Consider the following 19,928-nt stretch of genomic DNA (forward strand, 5'->3'; position numbering starts at 1 on the left):
AGTGTGTATTCACCACAAAGGGGGGAATTTTTATTCTTGCGTGAAAATTTCACGAAACTTTGCCGATTGGCAGAGATTTGGCGCCAAACAGAGTCCCGCCAATTCCAGTGTGAAAATTGCAACAGTCGCAAGACTTGCAATACAAATTGCACGCGACACTTAAAGTTTATTTATCAAATAATGTCTTAAACACCATTGTAAACATCCGAAGAAGGAAGAAGTATTTGTTAGTATATAGATTTGTACTGGCTGCAGCCTTCCTTACAATTAGTACCTGAATAATAATAGTGAATTCATGCAGGTGATGTACGTAAATAGCGCGTTATTTGCTGTCGATGGACGCCACTTTGTCCATCGCACTGAGGACGGTCTTATCGTCAGCGAGGAATTTTATCTTCCCCACCGGCTTCATGGTTTCGTCGAGATCGTAGTAGAATGGGATGCTATTGGGCAAGTTGAACTTCATGATTTCACTCTCGGTGAGAGCTGCAAAGTGGAAAAGCGTGTTAGAATCAAGTTGGTCAGGCGAGGAGAGGCTTCAACTCACATTCAATATGTTTCACCAGGCCACGGAGGCTTGTTCCGTGAGCCACGATCAGTACTCGCTTCCCTTGACGCACTTCGGGAATGATTGAGTCCTCCCAGTAAGGAATGACCCTCGTCATGGTGGATTTGAGAGTCTCAGTGTCCGGGAAGTCATTTGTGGGTATCTTGCGGAACTTGCTGTTGCTCCTGATGGCGTTGTAGTAGGGATTGAGGCATGTGATCCTGGGCGGTGGAATATCGAAGCTCCTGCGCCACACTTGCACCTGCTCCTCCCCATAAACGTCCGCCATTTGGCGCTTGTTGAACCCCGTCAGTCCGCCGTAGTGCCTCTCATTCAGCCTCCACGCCTGGTGAACGGGAACGCCAGTGCACATGATCTCGCTGAGGATCAACTCCAGCGTCTGATTGGCTCTCGTGAGGGCGGACGTGAAGGCAACGTCGAAGGTGAAATTGGCTCGCTTGAGAGCGCCAGCAGAAATGTGGACAGCATCCCATTTCCCTGCAGAATCGCTCGTTATCATGGGCTAATTTTCTCTCGTTCTCGAGTCCAAAGAACTTGCCTTTATCACTGAGCTCAGCATCATGCCAGCCACAGAAGAGATTCAGGCTGTTCCACTCACTCTCGCCGTGACGAACAAACACCACACGATAAGGAGCTGTGCTCATGATTGACTCTCTTTCTCTCTCTGCAGAATGCGGACTTCTCAGGCCAGCTGGAACACTAAGTCACTCTTCAAAATGCTTTTCAATTTTCTGCAAAAAGCCAAGAGAAGCAATTGCGATTAGAATACTTCAGCAAAATCACCCCTTTAACGGTTGAAATTCACACTGAGAATGATGATCGTGGGGGATTTTTAGAAACTGTATATTTCGGATGTTTATCCTCTCAGATGTGTTTAATGGGTAAACAGAGATTTCACACTCGAAAAAGCATCACGTGCTTGCTAAATCCCAATGCGTCTTCCTCACCACAACAGTTCCAAGAACAATTTCTGCAACAGTGGCAGAAGGAAGCACTTGTGTCAATAGCCAATCATCACTGTTGATCTCAATGAAGGTGAGGATGTTTGATGACTAAATACCTAAAGAGTTCTATATGAAGAGCAACTGAAGACCTTGGATTTTTTTTGGACACTCAAGAACAAACTTGATTCTGTGACGACCCAGCAGAAAAAAAACTACCAAATGTATATATAGTATGAAAACAAGCAATCGCGCTGCAGACAGTATTTATGGGTTAAATCCCGATATTTCCTCTCTCTCTCTCTCTCTCTCTTCCCCACATGAAATTCCTCTTTATCGAGAAAGCCTGATCCAATTATTGTTCCATTTTTCAGAGAAAAACTGATAAAAAGCATTTACGAGGAGACTTCGGGTGAGAGATACCAGTAAAAAATTACCATTCGCCTGAATTAAATCCCATAATCCAATCAGTAGATATTCCAAGGAAAAAAATTAATTATGTGTAAGATAAGATGAGCTCGACCTTCTGCAGAAGATCACGAAACAGAAGCCAATAAATGACTGACCTTTGTGCGATCAGGGATCAGAGCCTGTCTTGCTGCGAGTGCTTCTCCAGTCAGGAATTCCACACTACTGAGCTCAGCATCACCTGCCCTTCCGGCCTCCTCCTCCGAGCCCCTCTCCAGCAGCGACTCTGATTTTTTGGCGGGAGATCTGCACAAAGCTCTGTCGAGATGCTGCTCGCTGGATCGCGCTGTGGAAATATCTCCGTGAGTGTGTTTGCCCAATTAGCTCGCCTAATATGATAAAATTGGTATCAGCGCGAGCAAACAAGCGAGTTTGGACGCTCCAAGACAATGCGCCTCTTAATTCCGATGCGCATTTTCAGCGTTTGGCGTGCTCAGTAGTTTGGAAATTGAACTCAGACGATGCCTCTGGCTGTGAATCAGCCAGCCGGAAGCGGGTGGGTGCAGGAGGCGTCGAGCACCTCTCTGTGGGGATGTAAACAATAACAAAGGCCCCACCTTCCTTCTAAGGCGTCCTCCTTGGCGCGTTAATTCACTCCCACGGCACTAAACTTCGCGCACAACACTCGCAATTCATCTGTATTCTTCACTGGCACTGGCAATCCGCGGAAAATCATTCTCAATCTGTGCAAAATTCGAGTTTTTCAGAGACTCATGCGAATTTCAAAACACAAGACGTCAACATGGAAACGTCTCAAATGCCAATTGTCAATGCGGAAACCCACCAACGAAAGCTCTGTGGGGAAAGAGATTCCAGATTTCATTGAATTTTCACGCCAATGCAGCAATTTTCCTTACACAGTTACATCCTTTTTATTATTTTCCACCATTTACAGCGATTACCAGTGAGAAACTCATTAGAAATCTTCTGCAAAGTGGCGAATTTTCCCAAAATAGTTACTAATCCTTCCCGGAAACATCCTACTTATTAGCTCCTCGGTATTCCCTCATGTGAGCTAGAATCCAGAGGGGTCCAGCGGCCAGACTCGTCATGAGGATTGTAGTTAGGATGAAATTTTCCTGAAACAGGCGAAAAAGTCATCCCGGAATCTTACGTAATGCGTGGGGGGAAATCAGCCAGAAGTCCAACCAAAATATACTCACTGCCTTGGAAATTTTCACACGTGCGGGTCCGGGAACAACGGAAATGGATCGCTGCTGCATGACATTGCGTCCCACAATGCTCAAAAGTCGTGGAGAGTTCATTTTTTCAGAGAAAAATGTGCTTTTTTCACGCAGACAAAATCCAAGGAAAATTTGCGACTGACACTTGGGGTGTTAGAGAGAGATGGCATGCAGGTGGTGAGATTGAGCGCCACATAGCGGAAATTTGAGAAGTTGAAAAGTTGTTGTTGTGTTTTGTGGCTTGAAAATGCTCTTTTATTTGGATAGTTTTCTACAAATTCTGGGCAGTACGTTTCTGGATCTGTTTCTTGATCACTTAAGTAAGGGTGTGTCTCGCATTCTGATTCCTGTGAGTGTGGATTATTGGCCGTTGGAGGAGGTTTTCCGCAGTGAAAACTTTGTTGTTTTGGCTAAGCCGCCGGATGTCGATGAGGTGAGGAAGGATCACATTTCTGGCAAATCTGGACACTGAGGGAGTGAATTTGGACTTGCAGGTGACTCTGTGGGCTGCGCTACAGGCCCAGGTGGGAAATGCGGCGGACAGGGAGACGCAGAGGGCGGTTTTCCGACAGTGCTTCCAAGCGGACGCCGGATTTAGCGGTCTTTATCCAGTGGGATTGCACAAGAGGGCCTCTCAAGGTCTGAAAAGCCGGCGGGTGCATACATACCACGTGGCGATTGTCAGGGGACTCATGGAGCAAGCTGAGATACGCATTGATGCGCCGATTGGGCGGGATCTGCGCTTCAGGTCGCCCGTCGTGAGGATGTGCACCTCTACGGATTGGGAGCACTGTTACAGCCCTTGCGAGTGCACCACGCAGGTGATTCTCGTCGAGACGGGCTACTTCGATGAGGAGTTCAGTAGCAAGGTCGTTGTCAAGTCCTACCGTGGCGACAGGAAACACCAGTTCAGGGTGCATCTCAAGGAAGTTGGACACCCTCTGGTCGGTGACACTCTGTACGACGACGTGGGGCATCCGAGGAGTGATCATCTCATGATCCGGTTGCTGCGCGTGAGGGTGGACACTGATGTGGAGAGCCTGCAAGTGGACAGTGGAGATCCCTTCACCGTGGCGAGACTCTGTGGGCGCTGGCGAGTGAAGGAGACCTTCAGTTCTCTGTCAGACGCTCTCGAAAAACTCGACTCACTGGAGGCGTTCTGAGAAAGGAGAGTGCATCGAGTAGATCAAAGTTTTTCCATCACCTGCCCCATTGAAAATGTGAAAGTATGTCACCAGAGTGGTATTTATTGCATGAATGTTCCTCATTAAACTCATTTGTCACTTCCTGATGAATCCAAACTTGCTCAGTGTGCTCTGGACCAGCTTCGATCCAGCGGTGGGCTTCTTGAGGCCGGGAACGCGGCAAGTAGTGCCACGAGCTGTCTCTTTCTTCGCCATCTTCCGTGGCGGTGATTTCACCTCCTGAACTGCCTCCGGGGACTCTTTCTGGCAATTCTCATCGTTGTCCTCAAACATAGTCAGCAGGTTTTGCTGTATGGCTCCAGTAATCTCATCCTGTCCGTAAATCTGCCTAAGATGTTCAGGAGTGGGCGATTTTTCAGGCGTCTTCTCGTTGCTGGACCGCATCTCATCATTCGGCTGATTCCAGAAGCGACTGACAACGTTGTATTGGTTATTGAGCACTGTTCGGCAGAATTTGCTGAGCTTTCGAGGTCCCTGGGAGGCCTCCAAGCCAGAGTCCGACTCTGAGCTGGAGGCTTTCATCACGTTGGACACGTAAGACGGGGAAATGTCCACCTCAAGGCTTTCCGTGCTCTTATCTAAGCTCTTCCGGAAGGGATTTCTCGCCGATGAAGATGAGCAGGCTTCTGAAGTGGATGATTCAGAGCTGGATGATGGAAGACTATTCGTTGTCGGCTGAGTGTTCTCGAGGTAGATGCTGAGTAGATCAGGAGGTGTTTTGATCTCCTGAAGGCAGTGATTTCGCGCTTTCAGTACTTCCACTGATCGTGGCTTTCTTTTGGGAGACGGCGCGGCAAATCTTCCTCGCCAGATGCTACCTTGGACAGTTATATCGACATCTGGGTTCCAATTATCTACTGGATTGAGGGAAAAAGGATCCAGATTACCCAGTGCGAGTTGAAGAGCCGCATTGGGATCGATTTCCTCGCCGGCATTCTCCAGAAGCGACAAGGATGAGGCATCAGGCTCCATGAGACGCACCATTCGACGTGTGGAGGGATCAAAGACCCACATGAACTTAAAAGTAGCCACAGCCTGGAGGAATTGTTCGATGTATTCTGGCGCCACGGTGAGATTCTTCAGCTTTAGATAGGCAGGAACTCGAGGCAAGGCTCTTCTCAAGTCAGTCTCTTCAGTCATGAGGAAGAACTTGCAGGCTTTTGCCAGCCCAATGCCCGGCAGTGAGTCCAAGTAGTCGCAGCCAGAGAGAATGCACATATTCCTGAACCTGTCGAAGGTGTACTTCTCAAGGCGACATCCCATGGAGACATGAAGCTTGCTGGCATCTATGAAGAGCGCATTCCCGGCCAGATCCAGCTTGAAGAGAATCCGGGAACAGCCAAAGAGCAGCAGATCAGAATCCTCCGTAATGATGTAGTCCGCTATGCCGGACAAATTGAAGAATGCAAGTTGCGCATCCGCCTCGTACGGCGCCACAATTGCGTCCACATTGATCTTCCTGCACTCCCGCATCACCTCCAGAGCCATGCTGTGTGTGATGTCTACACAGCGCCTCAGCTGACTCCGCGCCTCCTCAATTTTACCCTCCCTGAGGAGCTTTCCGGCAAGAGAGCGAGCTTGCTTGCGTGACTCCCGACGACGCTGCTCTGTGATCGCCTTGGCGGGCAGATGACGCCCATCAAACACCATGATGGGCTTTATCCTGTACTTCAGAAGCATTTTCACGTACTTCAGGCAGTACTGAATGTGGATATTGGTGTCCTCGCCACGAACCAACTTATCCGCGCAGGCATAGGCGCCTTTATGCAGCAAACAATAAGTGTCCACAGCCACTGTGGTGCCCCTGATCTCCTGTAGGTTCAGTGGTCGCGAAGACTTCTCCAGGAACGGTATTAAACCGGTGATTCCCATCGTCAGTCAGTGCTGCAAAACTGCCCAATTCACCAACATAACCTCACTTTGTTCACTCTCCCGCCCAGTTCGTGACGTCTTCAATGCTTTACACTTTTCCCGCCAGAGGCGTTGGCATAGTAATTTAAAAGATAACGATGATATGTGGTAGATTTTCATCCGATTTAATTCAGGATTTATTAATTTGTCTGCACATTCTTATCCTCTACCTCTATAGTTTGCGTGCAGGACTCTCGCAAGGTCTGTGTAGAGTGACACTTCATGTCCTTATCTCTGCGCCTTGAAGAGTGACTCCGATCGAAGAAACTCGGGATTGGATGAAGTTCTGTCTGCATTTCTTGGTCAATTCTCACGTTTTTAGCCAATTTCTCAGTGTCCGGCTTCCACGACTTACTTTGGAAGTCCAGCAGAATCTTCAGCTGAGAATTAGAGGCTACTTCCTGTGAGATTTTCTTCTCAATTGAACGCATCTTCGACAAAGCAGTTTCTGCAAAATCTCTCGAGTAGAAGGAATAATTGATAGATTCCTGAAACTGAATGATTCCCAAGGATTCATTGCCTGGCAGAAGGATTCCGTGCGACAAAGCCCATGGGCAGAAGCCAGAATAGGTTATTTTCTCTCTGGGTATTGAATCAACGATTCTGAAGTCCTTCAGGTGGCAAGGAATTGAGATCTTTTCTGCAGAATCACCATTTTGATCCTCTTCAGCACTCTCAGGCAGCATGCCCAGAACTATCTCATCGTAGCTGCCGGTGCGATCGGCAAGGAAGGCTAAATTGTCATTCATGAGATTCACTTCCGACAGAACGTGCACGCAGTCCTGCAGTTCCAGCCACAAGACGCCCAAATCCTTGAACTTAGGATAAATTTCATCGGTGGGAATCGCCGTGCGATACTTTACCTTCTCGTGGATGGAACGCAAGAGGTTCTTGAAGGAGTCCAGAATCTGGAAGACATCGAATTTGAAGGCCACTACGAGACCGTGAATGGAGATGAGGAAGTGCTCGTGTTGGACAGAGAGAATCCCAATCTCCTTGAGGATGTCAAAGAGTTCTGCAGAGCAAGAAGAAGGCAATTTGATCCCTTTGGTGGTCAGGCAAGACGATAGGAAGGAGAAGTAGATGTGACTCCTCTTCTTTGTGGCCTCAAGAGAGCCTTTCAGGAGACTAATTGTGGTTTCCAGGGACTTTTCCACGATCTCCGCCACTGGAAGAGAAGTTACTGTACCTGCTGTTTCCAAGGATAGTTATTGAGGGACTCACAGTTCACGATGCCTTCGCCACAGTGTCCGGCGTCGCTGTTGAACACTCTGATGCCACAGACAATTCTCCTGAGATCCTCCAGCGTTCTGATCTTGTCCACTCGTCTGAGGCTCGCGAACGTGGTCACGTCGCTCTCGGAGATGACGCTCTTGAGAGCCGATTCGGTCTCTTCCAGCACTTTCTCATTGGCCGGACTGCCGATGCTGTTGTTCACCACGAGATCCACCACGATTCTCCGCAGCAGCTTTGCCCGCTCCTCCTTGCTCTTGGGACAGCCCTCGAGGATCTCCCTGGACAGCCGGGATGTCTTCTGCTTCACCACATCCCTGTGCTTCTGCTTGATCCGCTCCACGGCCACGGGATTCTCCGTCACGTAGAATTGCATCTTCAGCGTGATGAGCGCTGGTCGCCTCTTGTCGGCCAGGAAGTCCACAATTCGCCCAACCTCTTCGGTCTCCGTCGCCAAGCTGGTGACGTAGAAGGCCACAAAGTCGTCGTCCACGAGCACATCCTGGCGCACGCACTCCTCCAGTATCGCCCTGGCCAGGGAAGACATCCTCTGTCGATGGGAAGCTCGCAACTGACTCACATCGATTTATTTTTCCACCACGTCGTTAAACTTTGATGTATAAATTTGTTTATTCAGCCAACATCGGTCGCTAAAGACCGGAAATCGATACCCTTTCAGTCCCTCTTCCACTTCGCGCGGAGACACCTGAATTCCTCCACTATCCTTGAATTTCCAGCACGCGAGAATCGTAACAGCGAAATTGAACTCTTCAGCGCTTTTGCTACACAAACAACCCTCACGAATCCATTTCCTGCTCCTTGAGCCAAAGCAATTTGCAGGCAATTGTGGCTTTGGACTCCTCTGGGCGTGCAACAGGTTCACCCTCTCCCCTCGGCCAAGGGAAAACTTTTGCCCTACTTTTTCCCGCCGCGCGGAAAGGCAAGAATTAATTACTTTTCAGTTCACTTTCACCTCGTGGAGTCTCAATTAAGGATGTTTTGTTGATAAAGTGAACAGCAATTCTGAAAACCTTTTCTCACATTTCCACATTCTCTCAGGACAAGCAATGATAAATGGCTTTTTAACAGGCAAGGTGAAAAATTAGTAGAGTTTCCCTATAAAATCAAGATATTGATTGAAAGTGGCTCAGAAGCGATAAAAAATTGTATTTAGGACAAAGAGACTGAAAAAAGCTTCAACGTTTTATGGAAGATTTGGATAAAAAGCTTTCCTTTCACGCCCCAAATTTGATTTCCCATGAAAAAGCAAATGGATTTTTAAGCGAAATGTGTCATTTATTACCTGAAAATTGTAATTTCTTGTATCTTTTACACTCTTATACTCAAAAGGCTAAAGAATATCGTGGAATATCTTGAATAGATTGACTTCATATAAACTCTCATCTGTAAGTTCACTCGTGATAAAGACAAAGAAAAAAACATTAGCACTAAAAGAAAACCCCTTAAAAACTACCAAATAATTACTCGATGATTGTACAGGTACAATCTATGACAAAAACAGGATGAAAAGACTTGTCTCTATAGCACATTTCGGGAGGGACCGCAAAGGATAATTAAAAAATAGAAGATTCCCCATCCTCGTGAGGATGGCAAGTGAATGAGTGCCTCATGGCACGCTGCTCAGCACTTGCGTCTAGTCGAGGAAGTGCTCCCGAAGGTACTTGAGCATTCCGAATGTCCTGAAACGCTTCACGCCAATTACCTTGATGAGATCATTATCGCAGATGGCGTACTGCTTGTTCTTCGGGTCGTACAGGTTGCGCTCCTTGATCATGGCCCACATCTTCTTCACCACTTCGTGGCGCGGCAGAGCCTCGGCCCCCATGAGAGCCGCCAGCTCCGGCGAGAGTGTGTAGGCCCGAGTGAAGCCGGTGCCACGGCCTTTGCCCTTGCCCGTGCTAGCAGCAGCGGCGCCCTGAAACCCCCAGAAAACGCATTAGCTGCGGATTTAGCACTCTGAGGAGAGTTGAGGACTACTCACGGCTTTCTTGGGTGCCTTCTTCGGCGCCTTCCAGTCCTCGTCGGAGTCTGACTCAGAGTCATCCTTCTTGCGCTTCCCCTTCGGCGCACCCTTCTTGGCCGAATTCTTCTGTGGCTTGTAGTCATCGTCGGAGGCCTCCTCGCCGCCAGACTCACTCTCGTCACTACTGTCGCCGCCTCTCTTCTTCGCCACGGGCTTCTTCGTCGGTGGCGGCCTCTTGGCGCCCCTCTTGGGTGCCTCCTCCTCTGACTCATCCTCCTCCTCGCTGCCGGACGCGTCGTTGTTGTCCTTGGAATTCACAAAGTCCATCACTAGCTCGTCCACCTCCTTCTTCCGGGCCGAGAGGTTGCAGTTCAGCTTCTCCTCCAGCGTCTGTCGCACCTTCTTGGCCGACATCACCGACAAGTCGGCATCCTTCAGGATGGCTGAAACGAATTTGCACGCATAAATCAGGGGTATTTCCACTGAGACTGTGCAAAAAATGTATTTTTCCACTATGAAGCCTCAAAGCGCGTCCTTCAAAACAACACCGATATCAACGCCCGGCGTCAATCACCACGCGAAGATGCCTTTTCCCGCCTCTGACTCGCATTTCCCCATGATTTTTCTGCACACATCGGCAGCCAAGGGACTGAGACACACTTTGACACTGAATTTGAGAGGAAATTTAATGAATTAATAATATATTTACCATTTATTTCCGTCCTCAATTTCTCCCTCGAGACAGCCATGATGACAGATTGAGTCCGTTTCACGCCGCGAGATGTCATCCGGGCCGGCTTTCGGCGAAATGCGGCGAACTTGACTGAAAACGACCCAAACTTGCCCAAATGTAGGCAAAATTCAGGTATCCTTTTCCGGTTGCAATGCACAGAACTATTGAAAATACTGGAAAATACTGATGAATGACTAAATCTCGCATAGCAGATATACTCAATTTCTTTTATTATTAGAAAAAAGACAAGAGCCACACGCCTAGCAGTTAATTGTAGGTCATGTAGCGCGGTGTGGCGCTGAACTTGGCGTAACTCTTGATGACCTTGTTCACGGCCTCCAGGAAGTCCTTCTCAGTGGCCACCTTGCGGCGCGCCCGGATGGCGAACATGCCCGCCTCGGTGCACACAGACCTAATCTCAGCACCCGTGGAGTTGGGACACAGTCTGGCCAACAGATCGTAGCGGATGTCTCGCTCCACAGACATGGAGCGCGCATGGATCTTGAAGATGTGCGTCCTGCCCTCGAGATCCGGCAGTCCGAATTCCACTTTGCGATCCAGTCGACCTGGACGCATGAGTGCCGGATCGAGGGTGTCTGGCCTGTTGGTGGCCATGAGTACCTTAATGTTGCCGCGCGGATCGAAGCCATCCAGCTGATTGATCAGCTCCAACATCGTGCGCTGCACTTCATTGTCCCCGCCAGCTCCGTCGTCGAAGCGCGCCCCACCGATGGCGTCGATCTCGTCGAAGAAGATGAGACAGGCCTTCTTGGAGCGCGCCATCTCAAACAGCTCCCGCACCATTCGGGCGCCCTCGCCCACATACTTCTGCACTAGCTCCGATCCGATCACGCGGATGAAGCAGGCGTCTGTGCGATTGGCCACCGCGCGAGCACAGAGCGTCTTCCCGGTGCCGGGGGGCCCGAACAGCAGCACGCCCTTCGGTGGCTCAATGCCGAGATTCACAAACTTCTCTGGCTGCAAGAGAAACCGTCAGCGATCAGTTCCAGCTCATCAGATGCGGCGAACAGAGATACTCACGTGGAGAAGAGGCGTCTCGACGACTTCCCTCAGTTTCTCAATTTGCTCTTTGCAGCCACCCACGTCGCTGTACGTGACATCGGGCTTGTCCTCCACCTGCATCATCGTGACAGTGGGGTCAATCTTGGGCGGCAGCGGAATGTGGATCTGGTACTTGTTCCTGTCCACGCCCACCCGCATGCCCTCCTCGATGTCCGTGGGCGCCACTGAGTCCGCCAGATCCACCACGAACTTGGCGAACTGCTTCACGTTGATAATGTACTTGGGATCGTCGCTGTCCGCGTTAATGATCTTCGTGCAGCGAGCCACTTGGAGAGGCTGCTCGTTCTGCAGGGTCTGCTTGTCCGCTGCCAGGTCCCACAGCGCCGGGGGCGCCAGTCCTGTGTCGCTCTCCTTGATGCCAGTCAGCTCGTTCACCTGCTTGATCGCCTTCTGGATATCATCCTCGATTTGCTTTATCGCCTTGTGGTACTGCCCCTGGCCCTGCAAGTGTGAGGTTATGTCACGACAACATCACAAAGAATCCCCCACAAGTACCCTTTGTGGTGGCTGGGGCTACTCACGTAGGTCTTCAGCAACTCTATGTCGGCCTCATCGAGGGCTGTAAGTGGTCACAAGGGTGAGAAATTGTGAGTAAACTCCATCACTTTTCCGGACAGTCATTCAGAGACGATATCAGTGATGATTTACCTTTTATTTCCTTTTCTTCCGTATCCTCATTTTTCACCTTGCGCATATCATCTCCCAGGTGATCAGGCATCCTGTTGCACTACAAATTTCCTACCTATTTTACGGAAAAACACGGGAAAATTACCAATTTCTCTTACTCAAGCACGGAACCATATACGAGATTACAAGCAACTTTTAGCCTTCTTCTTCTTCTTTTGACTGCTGCCGCCACGACGACGTCAGCGCCACTGCAAATTTCAAATTCTTCCAGCAACAACGAACTCTTAAAATTAAGAGAAATTATCAAAATGATAAAGCGTCGATTAATAAAAAATAATTTATTAGACAATATTGTGTTTTACATAGCAGGTTGGTTTCCTTTTAAGTGTATGTTGTGAGTTACTTGCGTGATAAAATACCCTTCTAACGCTCTTTATCAAGTAATACAAGTTTTCTTTTCACCTCTCTTTTTCTATAGAATAGCAGCACTGAATTCATGCCTTCGCCAAGCCCACCCCCAATTCAGCTCCCCTCCAACATAACATCAAGCAGATAATAATCCTCAATTGAAACACTATTCTGTCGACTGCACAATGCAAAAATTCAGTATACATTCATATTAATGAATCGGTAATTACTTAGAGTTTTTATACAAATTTTCTTCTCATCTTCTCCACATTTGTTGTCTCTTACGCAAAAGAAAAAAAAATTGTTAATGCAAGTTATTCTGTGATTAAAAAAATCTTAAAAGTATTAATCATTAAATTATTACACATTACAATATCGTCAACAGTTCTTTCCACTCATCTTGCCTACGTTCTCTCTCGCACTCTTGGAATAACAATATTGTACAGAGATGATCATTCACTCTATTTTTGCAACAAACTTTTGAAAGTTTCTCTCTCTCGCTCGTGAGTTAAATCATAACACATTGTCTCAATCTTCTCAAATCAACTGAGAACATTGGACAGGAGATGAAAAATAATGCAAATAATTGTTTGTAAATGTATGAAAAATAATTTCTCTCTCTCTCGCACATGTCATAATAAAATACATAAATCATTTCCTCGCTGTGCCCATCAAACATTTCTTTTGCATGAGGAAGAAGACAATGGAATTTAACTTGTTGGAGCGCTCCCATTAATCAGCTCATCACAAATTTTGACCAACTCCTCATTTTCACGAGTCTTCTGCAGGAGCTGCTCATTTGTGGACAACCGAGAGATCTCCTCCTTCTTCAGCAGCGCCTTCAGCTTTGCCGTCTCCTGGCCATGCGTCTTCATCAGCATGTCCAATTTGCTGTTTGCTCTGCACAATCACAAACATACCATCAAGTCAGAAACACATAAATCAGCGAGGAAAACCTCTCAAAAATACTTACAACTCCAGTTGCTGCATCGCGTGACTCTTCATCTTCTCGTAGCGTTGCTCCTGGATTCTCAAATTTTCGTGACACTGCTTCTTTTCTGCAATCAGACTCTCCTCAGATTTCTTCAGAGTTATCGTCACTTGTTTGCTTCTTTCGTATTTACTGTCGAAACAGAGACACATAAATATCAATTATTGATCTTCAATCTCCCAGAAACAACCATTTGTCACAGAAACTTACACATGCAGATCGGCAAAAGTCCCCTCCAGAGAGGTCAAATGTTGGAAGTTGAGATCACGTTCATTTTGTAGCTCGCTACACTTCTTCTCGTACGACTCAATAATCTGCTGTTTTTCCGCAATTAGCTCCGCTATTGTCTTCTCGTACGCCTCTAGGACACCCGTCATCTTCGTGATGTTTTTCTGATTATCAGTGATGCGCTTAAGGAGTGCCTCCTCACGGGCTTCCGCCTCCTTCAGCTTCTTCTCAATGTCCTCCGTCTTCAGCACCTCATTCTTGATCTTCTTCTCCAACTCTGCCATCTTGTACTCCTTCTTGTATGTACCTTCTGAACTGTAAAGACAAGAGAAGAATACAACAAGTTCAATATGATCATTCCAGAGACAATCCGCCAATAAATTCACTCACGTTATGTTTGCCACAGACTTGACTTCCTCTGCTACGACCTCTTTAATCACGTCGACGCTCATCGTCGCATCACTGGACGCCTGACTGAGACAATCTTTATAGCTGTCACTCTCAGAATTCAGATCCTTTGCGTACTCGCACGATGTTGTGGCCAGCAGAGAATTGTCAGATGTATTTGCACACCCTAAATCATCATTCTCCGACATGCACGGCGCCACAGTGTCCTCCAGATTTGGTGTCTCACCCAATCTCTCCTCTTCCTCCGTCACCTCTGTGATGGGCGACTCTTGCTGCTGCCGCGTGAACGAGGCCTTCAGATAGTTGGCAGCGGGAACGGGCTGATTGAGGAGCGGATCGAAGCGCAATAGGAGTGAACTCCGATCAATTGGATCTCCACAATTGCCGCCTTTTGTCAGCAAATAATCCAAATCCGATTGTGTGAATTCAACTGAAAAGACAAACCATAAACATTTACATTTTAGCTCTTCTCCATTATGACTTTTGCAAATTCAATTTATACATCAGATATTAATGTAATAATTTGTTAACTATATACAGACTAATCAGTCCTAGAATAACATGTTTCTTTAGGCTTCTTATGCATTAGACTCAGTCGGTGTCTGGAAACAGTCTCTTCACGGAAATGCTTAATTTATTATCTTTGAGTCATTATCAATCGTGGGCGAGAAATGGAGAAATTCATTGTTATGTATTAAATTCAATGTGAAATCACACATTTAACAGAGAAATCATCATTTTCCCCAAACACAGAGTCAACAATTTCTCACTGAAAGTATCCAAATGTCCGTCAAATGGTTGAAAATCAAAGATTTTTCTTCTCCAGACACATCTTTCAAGAAAGTTTCACGTCACACAGAACTACACACCATTCACAAGCAGCAAGTAAGAGACTTCTCTCTCTCTCTCTTTCTCTATGCCCTCGTCATCGGTATATGAAGATTTCTCAGATCAAATATGCCTTGCTGTACCTTTTTCACCCAAATTTACGTCTCTTCGACACTTCTACACCAACTGAACGGACACAAATGGGCACATTTTGTACAAAATGGAAAAATCATGTGGAAAATTTTCCCTTTTCCACCCAAGCAATCAACCCACAGAAAGAGGAGGAAAAACTATAAATGTGAACAAGAGAGACACGAACTTGACAGCCACAGAGAGAGATACAGAGAAGAGAATGAAAAAAAAAGATTATATGGCACTTTCAACCAACACACAATCATCATCGTAAGAAGCCTTCATTATGCCTTCGTCTCTCACTCTCTTTCTCTCTCTCTCTCTCGCGTGGCATGAGCAAGCTTTATGCTATTCAACTCTGTGTTTATGCTATCGTTCTCTATGCGTCTGTGTGGTGGAAGGAAATCTCGCTTCACACACAGTCACATTTTAAAACTGTGTATTCTCTCTTGTTTGAGGCTCTTCATTGCGTGAATTTTTGCCTCATTTCATCAACTATTAATTATACAAAATTTAAATGAATGTTTTGTTAATTTGTGTCATATTATTTTCTTGAAATTAATTTAATCTTATCAATGAATGTCGTAGAAACACACATTTTCACTGCTTCAAGAAGACAGTGTGAACTTGGACACCTTGAGACACGATATTGCTTTCAGCAAGTTTCTGTAAAAGGGCAGAACAATTCATGCAGAAATCAATGTTTTTCCCACTTCAATTCACATCCACCGGTCAAACTGAGGACTTCTCAGAGGATTCTAAAAGCCGCGAATCCTCAAATGAACCACCCTCTTGATTTATTTGTCTGGTATTCATGGTGAATGAATCAGCCGAGGGTTTCCTCCTATTGCATGTGAAGTTTACCCCGACCATTTATTAAATAAAATGTGCAATGTGCCTAACACGAGGAAGAAAGTGTGGGAAATTCCTCTCTCTCTCTCTTCCTCTTGCCACTCAAAAAACTTTTGCTCGTCTGTTTCGCATTTTGTAAAATCTACAAACACCTCCCCCACTTCCCGACGCCCACAATGAGTCAAATATGAAAATATGAATAAATAAAATAAGGAGAAAAAATAACATTTAAACAAAACTCAGGAGTTCAAAGAAAGAAAAAGTAAAAATAAAACTCTTACATTCACTACCAGATTGGAAATCATTCTCGGCAAAGGCACTTTCCGGCAGATTCTCGTGCATCTGGCCAAAGAGCTTCTTCTTCCTCATCGGACCATCTCCGGGCACTTCTGGCACTTTGAAGGCAAAATCGACATTCTCAGTGATGAGATTCTCCACAAAAGTGTTGGCTAGAGTGGCACTGTCAGGTTGATTATTTAGATTGCTGAAGGACGATGAGACTGAGGAGTCTTTGGGTGAATCTCGTGAGATTGCTTCATCAAAACTCTCATTGCGACTGAGATTATGTTCCACAGTCTCAGGCATTTTGCACTGTGTCTCAAGATTTTCCTCCTTCACGTCTTCTTTAATCTCAACTACTTCTGGAAGATCCTGCTTAGCATCAAAAGTTGCGTTGAGATTATCTACACTCCTCATGGACACATCTTTCACTTCAAATGTGCCATTCAATTCACTAAATTGACTCAGATTCTCTGCAACAATTTCCTTCTCTTCACACTTCTCAGAAATTTTGATATTTGCAAGATTTTCCGTGAATTTCAATATCTCATCATCGAGAGAGGCTTTTGTATCAACGTCCTTATCAATGATTAACGTTGAGTCTGCCACAATGAAGCAATCCTCCTCACTATCATCCAAATCGATAGTCTTATTGATGTCCTGACACACCTTCGCACTGTCTTTGGGGAGCAATTCAAGAGCCCGACAAACAATCTCCTCCACAAACTCCTTCGCAATGAGACTCACGTCGTTCCTTCCCGGACTTCTGCTCTCCGTTCCACTATCAAATGCGCTGGACGAATGCTCCTCAGTCTGATTGAGCACTGGAGGATTCTCTATCGTGTTTTCCCCAATAAACGAGTGACACTCAACAAATGCCTCGTCATCAGACGAAAGTGCACTGTAATTTGCTATCCCTTCCACACGATGATCCTCAAATAGGTCTTTATCACTCTCAAACTCTGCACACAAATCATAAAGAAGCAAACAAAAAGAATAAATAAATAAGAGAACTTAAATAATTAAAACATCTCCGTAAATCTCTTGCCATCCGAAGATCTCAAAAGAATTCCACCCACATGCTTATCATCGTCAAACTTACTTTCTGTCTCTCTCCAGTTTGAGCCTTCCGGCTGAAAGGCGCCAATAAGGTTCCCTGACGACTGGCAAAGCCCTGAAAGACACATTTAATGTTATAGAGCGACATTTCTTTCAACACATCAAAACAGAATTCCAACAATTACCTTCCTCTCGTAGAGTTTCCTTCACCGGAATTTCCTCCTGCTCACGATTTAACTGCGACTTCTGCGGCGACTGCGAAAGAAGAGACAGAAGATAATTCAGACTCACATATAGTATGCAAAATATGATAATTTCAAAGGAGAATTCAATCATGTGTGGCAAAAGAAGATCCCAAAAGGCAGCCATTGTGACAATTTTGTCCGCATGAATATTTATATTTTGTTCACCAGAAGAAAACCTACTGCCGTTTCAGTAAAAAAAAAACATTCCAAAGAACCATAATTGCCAGTGAAATTGCAATTAAATGCAAATAGAATCATTGGAAATACAGATCACGCAGAAGAAGGCACAGTGTTAACTCACTGGAGCTGATAAGTAAATTGATAAGTGGAAATACTGGGACAGAATCTTCCCATAATAGAAATTATTGGTTTCACACTGTTAATTTAATGTGTTTAATTGACTGAGGCAGTAATACGTAATTCCTTCACACTTATCCAATGCATCATTTCTCACTTTTGTGCCCAATACTTTGGCTGGCAACGGATTAAATACATTCCCGGTTCAAATGCGAGGCATTTTCGTTGCCAAAATAGCACTTTTCTGGTCTCATGATCAACACTCTTTATTTTTCGGGGTGGGTGGAAAGAGGCGCAGAAGAACCGTGATTCGCATATCCCACTTTCATACATTACAAGACACATTCAATTAACGAGAGATGTGTGGAGAAGAAGAAAAAAATATATATATGATAGCAATTCGAGGTGGAAAAATGCAGCTTCTCGTGCGGAACGGACAGTGAGTATCTCTCTCACTTGGCAGTTTTGGCTGAGGAAATTAGATCGTCTCGCACTGACCTCGACACCATTGCCATTGGCCACCTTGTCGCATCCCTTCGCATCGCCACGCGGACGACTGATGATCTTGGACAGGATGAAATCCATCCTGGCAAACACACTCTCACGCTTCCACACTTAAGCACAACTGCAATGTCACGGTTGGATCTGGCTCGCGAGCAACTCCGGCAGCGTCTGGCCCCTCTGTCTCGCGCTGTGGACCATTGGGAACTGCGGTGGGTATCGTGAGATTTCTCAATTAATGACTTAGAGGAGCCGCACGAGTGGGACAAGAAAGAGAGCAGGGGCGATCGACTAAAAATAAAACAAAGACACAGCGACAAGTTGAGATCTTCTTGGCCGAGAATTGAAATGGGATTTTTCTCGTCGTGGAAAATGCGAGAGGAAAAGAGAGAGAGAGAGTGGGAGAGAAAAGTCATGGGTGTAAACAGAGAGAGGCATTCACTGCAATCTTTTCCTTCTCCCGCCGACTTTCAATACATTGTCATTCTTTGCTGCTATTGCGAGTGACTTGAGATCTTGAATTCGGCTTCACAACTAAAATGCTCTCTTGATGGTCTTCTTGATAGAGAATTAGGAAGATCTTCTCATAAACAAGACGACGAGCGTCTTTCTTTAAGAGGGGAGATAAGAAGCTGAAGTGATGTTGATGGAAAATGCCAACCTAAGAATCCGATCGCCCGAAAGCCTCTTCAGTCTAGCCGGTCTTGAAATTATATTTCTTTCCCGCAATCTTGGGCACATTGAGCTGCTTTTCTCCACCGCTTCCGCGATGTCTTGTGAAACCAAAGAGAAACCTTTCGGACGTGATTGTATTTCGCAGTTGATAGAGAATTGTTTGCAGACGGGCTAAAATTAGCCCACAGCAGAGGGAGTTCCAAGTTCAACGATTTTCGTTCACCAGTGCGTCACTCTTCCGTCAACACGTTCACCGGATCAGAACCTGCATCCGGAGAGCATTTCTGGGCGCCTCTGGAAGTCCCTCAGAGTGGCGATTGATTGATTTATGGCCATTAGGAGTTTGATGAATGCGGAATTGATTTTTCCACCACATTTGGAGCACAATCTAGTAGAAATTCCACCACATAAACACCCCTCAATTGTTACACGGAAAATATCACAGAGATTGTTCGGGTGAAGATGAGATTTTTGAGGCTTTTCGTGGAATTTTGGGATTTTTCCATGCAGAATGAAACCCTTCTGTCACCGTGTTTACAAGGAATTTACCCTTCAATTCGCTGCTCGAAAGTTCTTCCCGGAATCGGATTCTGCTACTCAGCACTTTTCTGTGTACTTTTCCACACAATTTAACGTCAATCACGCACTTTTACAGGGTCAATTTGGTCAAATTTTGCAGAGATTCACCGAAAAATGCTCCACTTTCAGCCATATTGATTGGAACTTTCAGTTTTGCCCACTTCTGTGCACTGCAAGCCCTCGGAGGGGCGCCAGTGTGCATGCGTCAAATTGCATCCCGGAATTGTTCGAATTCCACCACAATCGCCCGGCTTTTGAGCAATTACCTCACGTCAAGGGATTCTCAAGGGTTTATGCCATGCATTTTATTGAATTACAACCCACCTGCATTGGTATTTCCATGCGATTCACTTCACGAAGAATTGAGCGCGGAGACGCCACTGAGGACTTCACTATTCTGCTACTTGAACCGTCCATTTCGACACAAAATAGCAAGACGCAGAGTCCAGTTAGTGGAGAGATTAATCTGGTTCACCTTGAGGGTGTTTCTGCGACACAAAAACCGGCAA

General features: G+C 46.1%; 7 protein-coding genes across 12 annotated transcripts; 1 reads left to right on the forward strand and 6 right to left on the reverse strand.

Moving 5' to 3' along the window:
• Positions 1 to 153: 153 nt before the first annotated feature.
• LOC132258149 (phosphoglycerate mutase 2-like) lies at positions 154 to 3,252 on the reverse strand. Of its 5 annotated transcripts, none has more exons than XM_059755280.1 (6): positions 3,141 to 3,252; positions 2,535 to 3,056; positions 2,076 to 2,263; positions 1,107 to 1,299; positions 548 to 1,045; positions 154 to 486 (listed from the first exon to the last, which is right to left on the reverse strand). In XM_059755280.1, the coding sequence occupies exons 4-6, from the start codon at positions 1,210 to 1,212 to the stop codon at positions 323 to 325; spliced, it is 768 nt and encodes a 255-aa protein (XP_059611263.1). In that variant the 5' UTR covers positions 1,213 to 1,299; positions 2,076 to 2,263; positions 2,535 to 3,056; positions 3,141 to 3,252; the 3' UTR covers positions 154 to 322. The 5 variants fall into 5 exon arrangements, with proteins under 5 accessions (XP_059611263.1, XP_059611264.1, XP_059611266.1 ...); XM_059755281.1 differs by having other exon boundaries at positions 2,076 to 2,306; XM_059755283.1 differs by lacking the exons at positions 2,076 to 2,263; positions 2,535 to 3,056; positions 3,141 to 3,252 and adding an exon at positions 1,629 to 1,700.
• A 103-nt stretch (positions 3,253 to 3,355) lies between these two features.
• On the forward strand, positions 3,356 to 4,381 carry LOC132258148 (RNA pseudouridylate synthase domain-containing protein 1-like). The gene is made up of 2 exons (XM_059755279.1): positions 3,356 to 3,594; positions 3,656 to 4,381. Exons 1-2 carry the CDS (start codon positions 3,409 to 3,411, stop codon positions 4,322 to 4,324), a joined length of 855 nt encoding a protein of 284 aa, XP_059611262.1. The 5' UTR covers positions 3,356 to 3,408; the 3' UTR covers positions 4,325 to 4,381.
• Positions 4,382 to 4,390: 9 nt separating this feature from the next.
• On the reverse strand, positions 4,391 to 6,298 carry LOC132258147 (exonuclease 1). The gene has a single exon (XM_059755278.1). It carries the CDS (start codon positions 6,236 to 6,238, stop codon positions 4,442 to 4,444), a length of 1,797 nt encoding a protein of 598 aa, XP_059611261.1. The 5' UTR covers positions 6,239 to 6,298; the 3' UTR covers positions 4,391 to 4,441.
• Positions 6,299 to 6,417: 119 nt separating this feature from the next.
• Positions 6,418 to 8,057, reverse strand: LOC132258407 (cilia- and flagella-associated protein 206-like). The gene is made up of 2 exons (XM_059755732.1): positions 7,502 to 8,057; positions 6,418 to 7,445 (listed from the first exon to the last, which is right to left on the reverse strand). The coding sequence occupies exons 1-2, from the start codon at positions 8,055 to 8,057 to the stop codon at positions 6,418 to 6,420; spliced, it is 1,584 nt and encodes a 527-aa protein (XP_059611715.1).
• Positions 8,058 to 8,785: 728 nt separating this feature from the next.
• Positions 8,786 to 10,311, reverse strand: LOC132257663 (uncharacterized). Its single transcript, XM_059754660.1, has 3 exons — positions 10,204 to 10,311; positions 9,513 to 9,937; positions 8,786 to 9,446 (listed from the first exon to the last, which is right to left on the reverse strand). The coding sequence occupies exons 1-3, from the start codon at positions 10,280 to 10,282 to the stop codon at positions 9,165 to 9,167; spliced, it is 786 nt and encodes a 261-aa protein (XP_059610643.1). The 5' UTR covers positions 10,283 to 10,311; the 3' UTR covers positions 8,786 to 9,164.
• A 101-nt stretch (positions 10,312 to 10,412) lies between these two features.
• On the reverse strand, positions 10,413 to 12,152 carry LOC132257661 (26S proteasome regulatory subunit 7). Its single transcript, XM_059754657.1, has 4 exons — positions 11,959 to 12,152; positions 11,832 to 11,869; positions 11,269 to 11,751; positions 10,413 to 11,205 (listed from the first exon to the last, which is right to left on the reverse strand). Exons 1-4 carry the CDS (start codon positions 12,026 to 12,028, stop codon positions 10,495 to 10,497), a joined length of 1,302 nt encoding a protein of 433 aa, XP_059610640.1. The 5' UTR covers positions 12,029 to 12,152; the 3' UTR covers positions 10,413 to 10,494.
• A 104-nt stretch (positions 12,153 to 12,256) lies between these two features.
• Positions 12,257 to 19,915, reverse strand: LOC132257658 (uncharacterized). 2 transcript variants are annotated; one of them, XM_059754654.1, is made up of 8 exons: positions 19,744 to 19,915; positions 17,308 to 17,377; positions 17,166 to 17,237; positions 16,066 to 17,025; positions 13,955 to 14,402; positions 13,547 to 13,879; positions 13,319 to 13,468; positions 12,257 to 13,245 (listed from the first exon to the last, which is right to left on the reverse strand). In XM_059754654.1, the coding sequence occupies exons 1-8, from the start codon at positions 19,834 to 19,836 to the stop codon at positions 13,056 to 13,058; spliced, it is 2,316 nt and encodes a 771-aa protein (XP_059610637.1). In that variant the 5' UTR covers positions 19,837 to 19,915; the 3' UTR covers positions 12,257 to 13,055. The 2 variants fall into 2 exon arrangements, with proteins under 2 accessions (XP_059610637.1, XP_059610638.1); XM_059754655.1 differs by lacking the exon at positions 19,744 to 19,915 and adding an exon at positions 18,163 to 18,381.
• Between the last annotated feature and the right edge of the window lie 13 nt (positions 19,916 to 19,928).

Source organism: Phlebotomus argentipes, unplaced genomic scaffold (genome assembly GCF_947086385.1).
Source record: "Phlebotomus argentipes unplaced genomic scaffold, Phlebotomus argentipes genome assembly scaffold_4, whole genome shotgun sequence".
Classification (NCBI taxonomy): domain Eukaryota; kingdom Metazoa; phylum Arthropoda; class Insecta; order Diptera; family Psychodidae; genus Phlebotomus; species Phlebotomus argentipes.

Bases quoted from the DNA above. Each gene is read 5' to 3' on its own strand.
- LOC132257663 (XM_059754660.1), bottom strand. From the start codon at position 10,282: ATGACATCTCGCGGCGTGAAACGGACTCAATCTGTCATCATGGCTGTC. The intron at 9,938-10,203 runs GTAAATATATTA...AATTCGTTTCAG, and splicing joins ATTGAGGACGGAAATAAATG to CCATCCTGAAGGATGCCGAC. The intron at 9,447-9,512 runs GTGAGTAGTCCT...TGGGGGTTTCAG, and splicing joins AGAAGGCACCCAAGAAAGCC to GGCGCCGCTGCTGCTAGCAC.
- LOC132257661 (XM_059754657.1), bottom strand. From the start codon at position 12,028: ATGCCTGATCACCTGGGAGATGATATGCGCAAGGTGAAAAATGAGGAT. The intron at 11,870-11,958 runs GTAAATCATCAC...GACCACTTACAG, and splicing joins GGAAGAAAAGGAAATAAAAG to CCCTCGATGAGGCCGACATA. The intron at 11,206-11,268 runs GTGAGTATCTCT...TTTCTCTTGCAG, and splicing joins TCGAGACGCCTCTTCTCCAC to CCAGAGAAGTTTGTGAATCT.
- LOC132258148 (XM_059755279.1), top strand. From the start codon at position 3,409: ATGCTCTTTTATTTGGATAGTTTTCTACAAATTCTGGGCAGTACGTTT. The intron at 3,595-3,655 runs GTGAGGAAGGAT...TTGGACTTGCAG, and splicing joins AGCCGCCGGATGTCGATGAG to GTGACTCTGTGGGCTGCGCT.
- LOC132257658 (XM_059754654.1), bottom strand. From the start codon at position 19,836: ATGGACGGTTCAAGTAGCAGAATAGTGAAGTCCTCAGTGGCGTCTCCG. The intron at 17,238-17,307 runs GTAATTGTTGGA...TGTGTCTTTCAG, and splicing joins GGAAACTCTACGAGAGGAAG to GGCTTTGCCAGTCGTCAGGG. The intron at 17,026-17,165 runs GTAAGTTTGACG...ATTTGTGTGCAG, and splicing joins AAACTGGAGAGAGACAGAAA to AGTTTGAGAGTGATAAAGAC.
- LOC132258149 (XM_059755280.1), bottom strand. From the start codon at position 1,212: ATGAGCACAGCTCCTTATCGTGTGGTGTTTGTTCGTCACGGCGAGAGT. The intron at 1,046-1,106 runs GCAAGTTCTTTG...GCGATTCTGCAG, and splicing joins TGCTGAGCTCAGTGATAAAG to GGAAATGGGATGCTGTCCAC. The intron at 487-547 runs GTGAGTTGAAGC...TCCACTTTGCAG, and splicing joins CCTGGTGAAACATATTGAAT to CTCTCACCGAGAGTGAAATC.
- LOC132258407 (XM_059755732.1), bottom strand. From the start codon at position 8,057: ATGTCTTCCCTGGCCAGGGCGATACTGGAGGAGTGCGTGCGCCAGGAT. The intron at 7,446-7,501 runs GTGAGTCCCTCA...CTTCTCTTCCAG, and splicing joins TGGCGAAGGCATCGTGAACT to TGGCGGAGATCGTGGAAAAG.
- LOC132258147 (XM_059755278.1), bottom strand. From the start codon at position 6,238: ATGGGAATCACCGGTTTAATACCGTTCCTGGAGAAGTCTTCGCGACCA.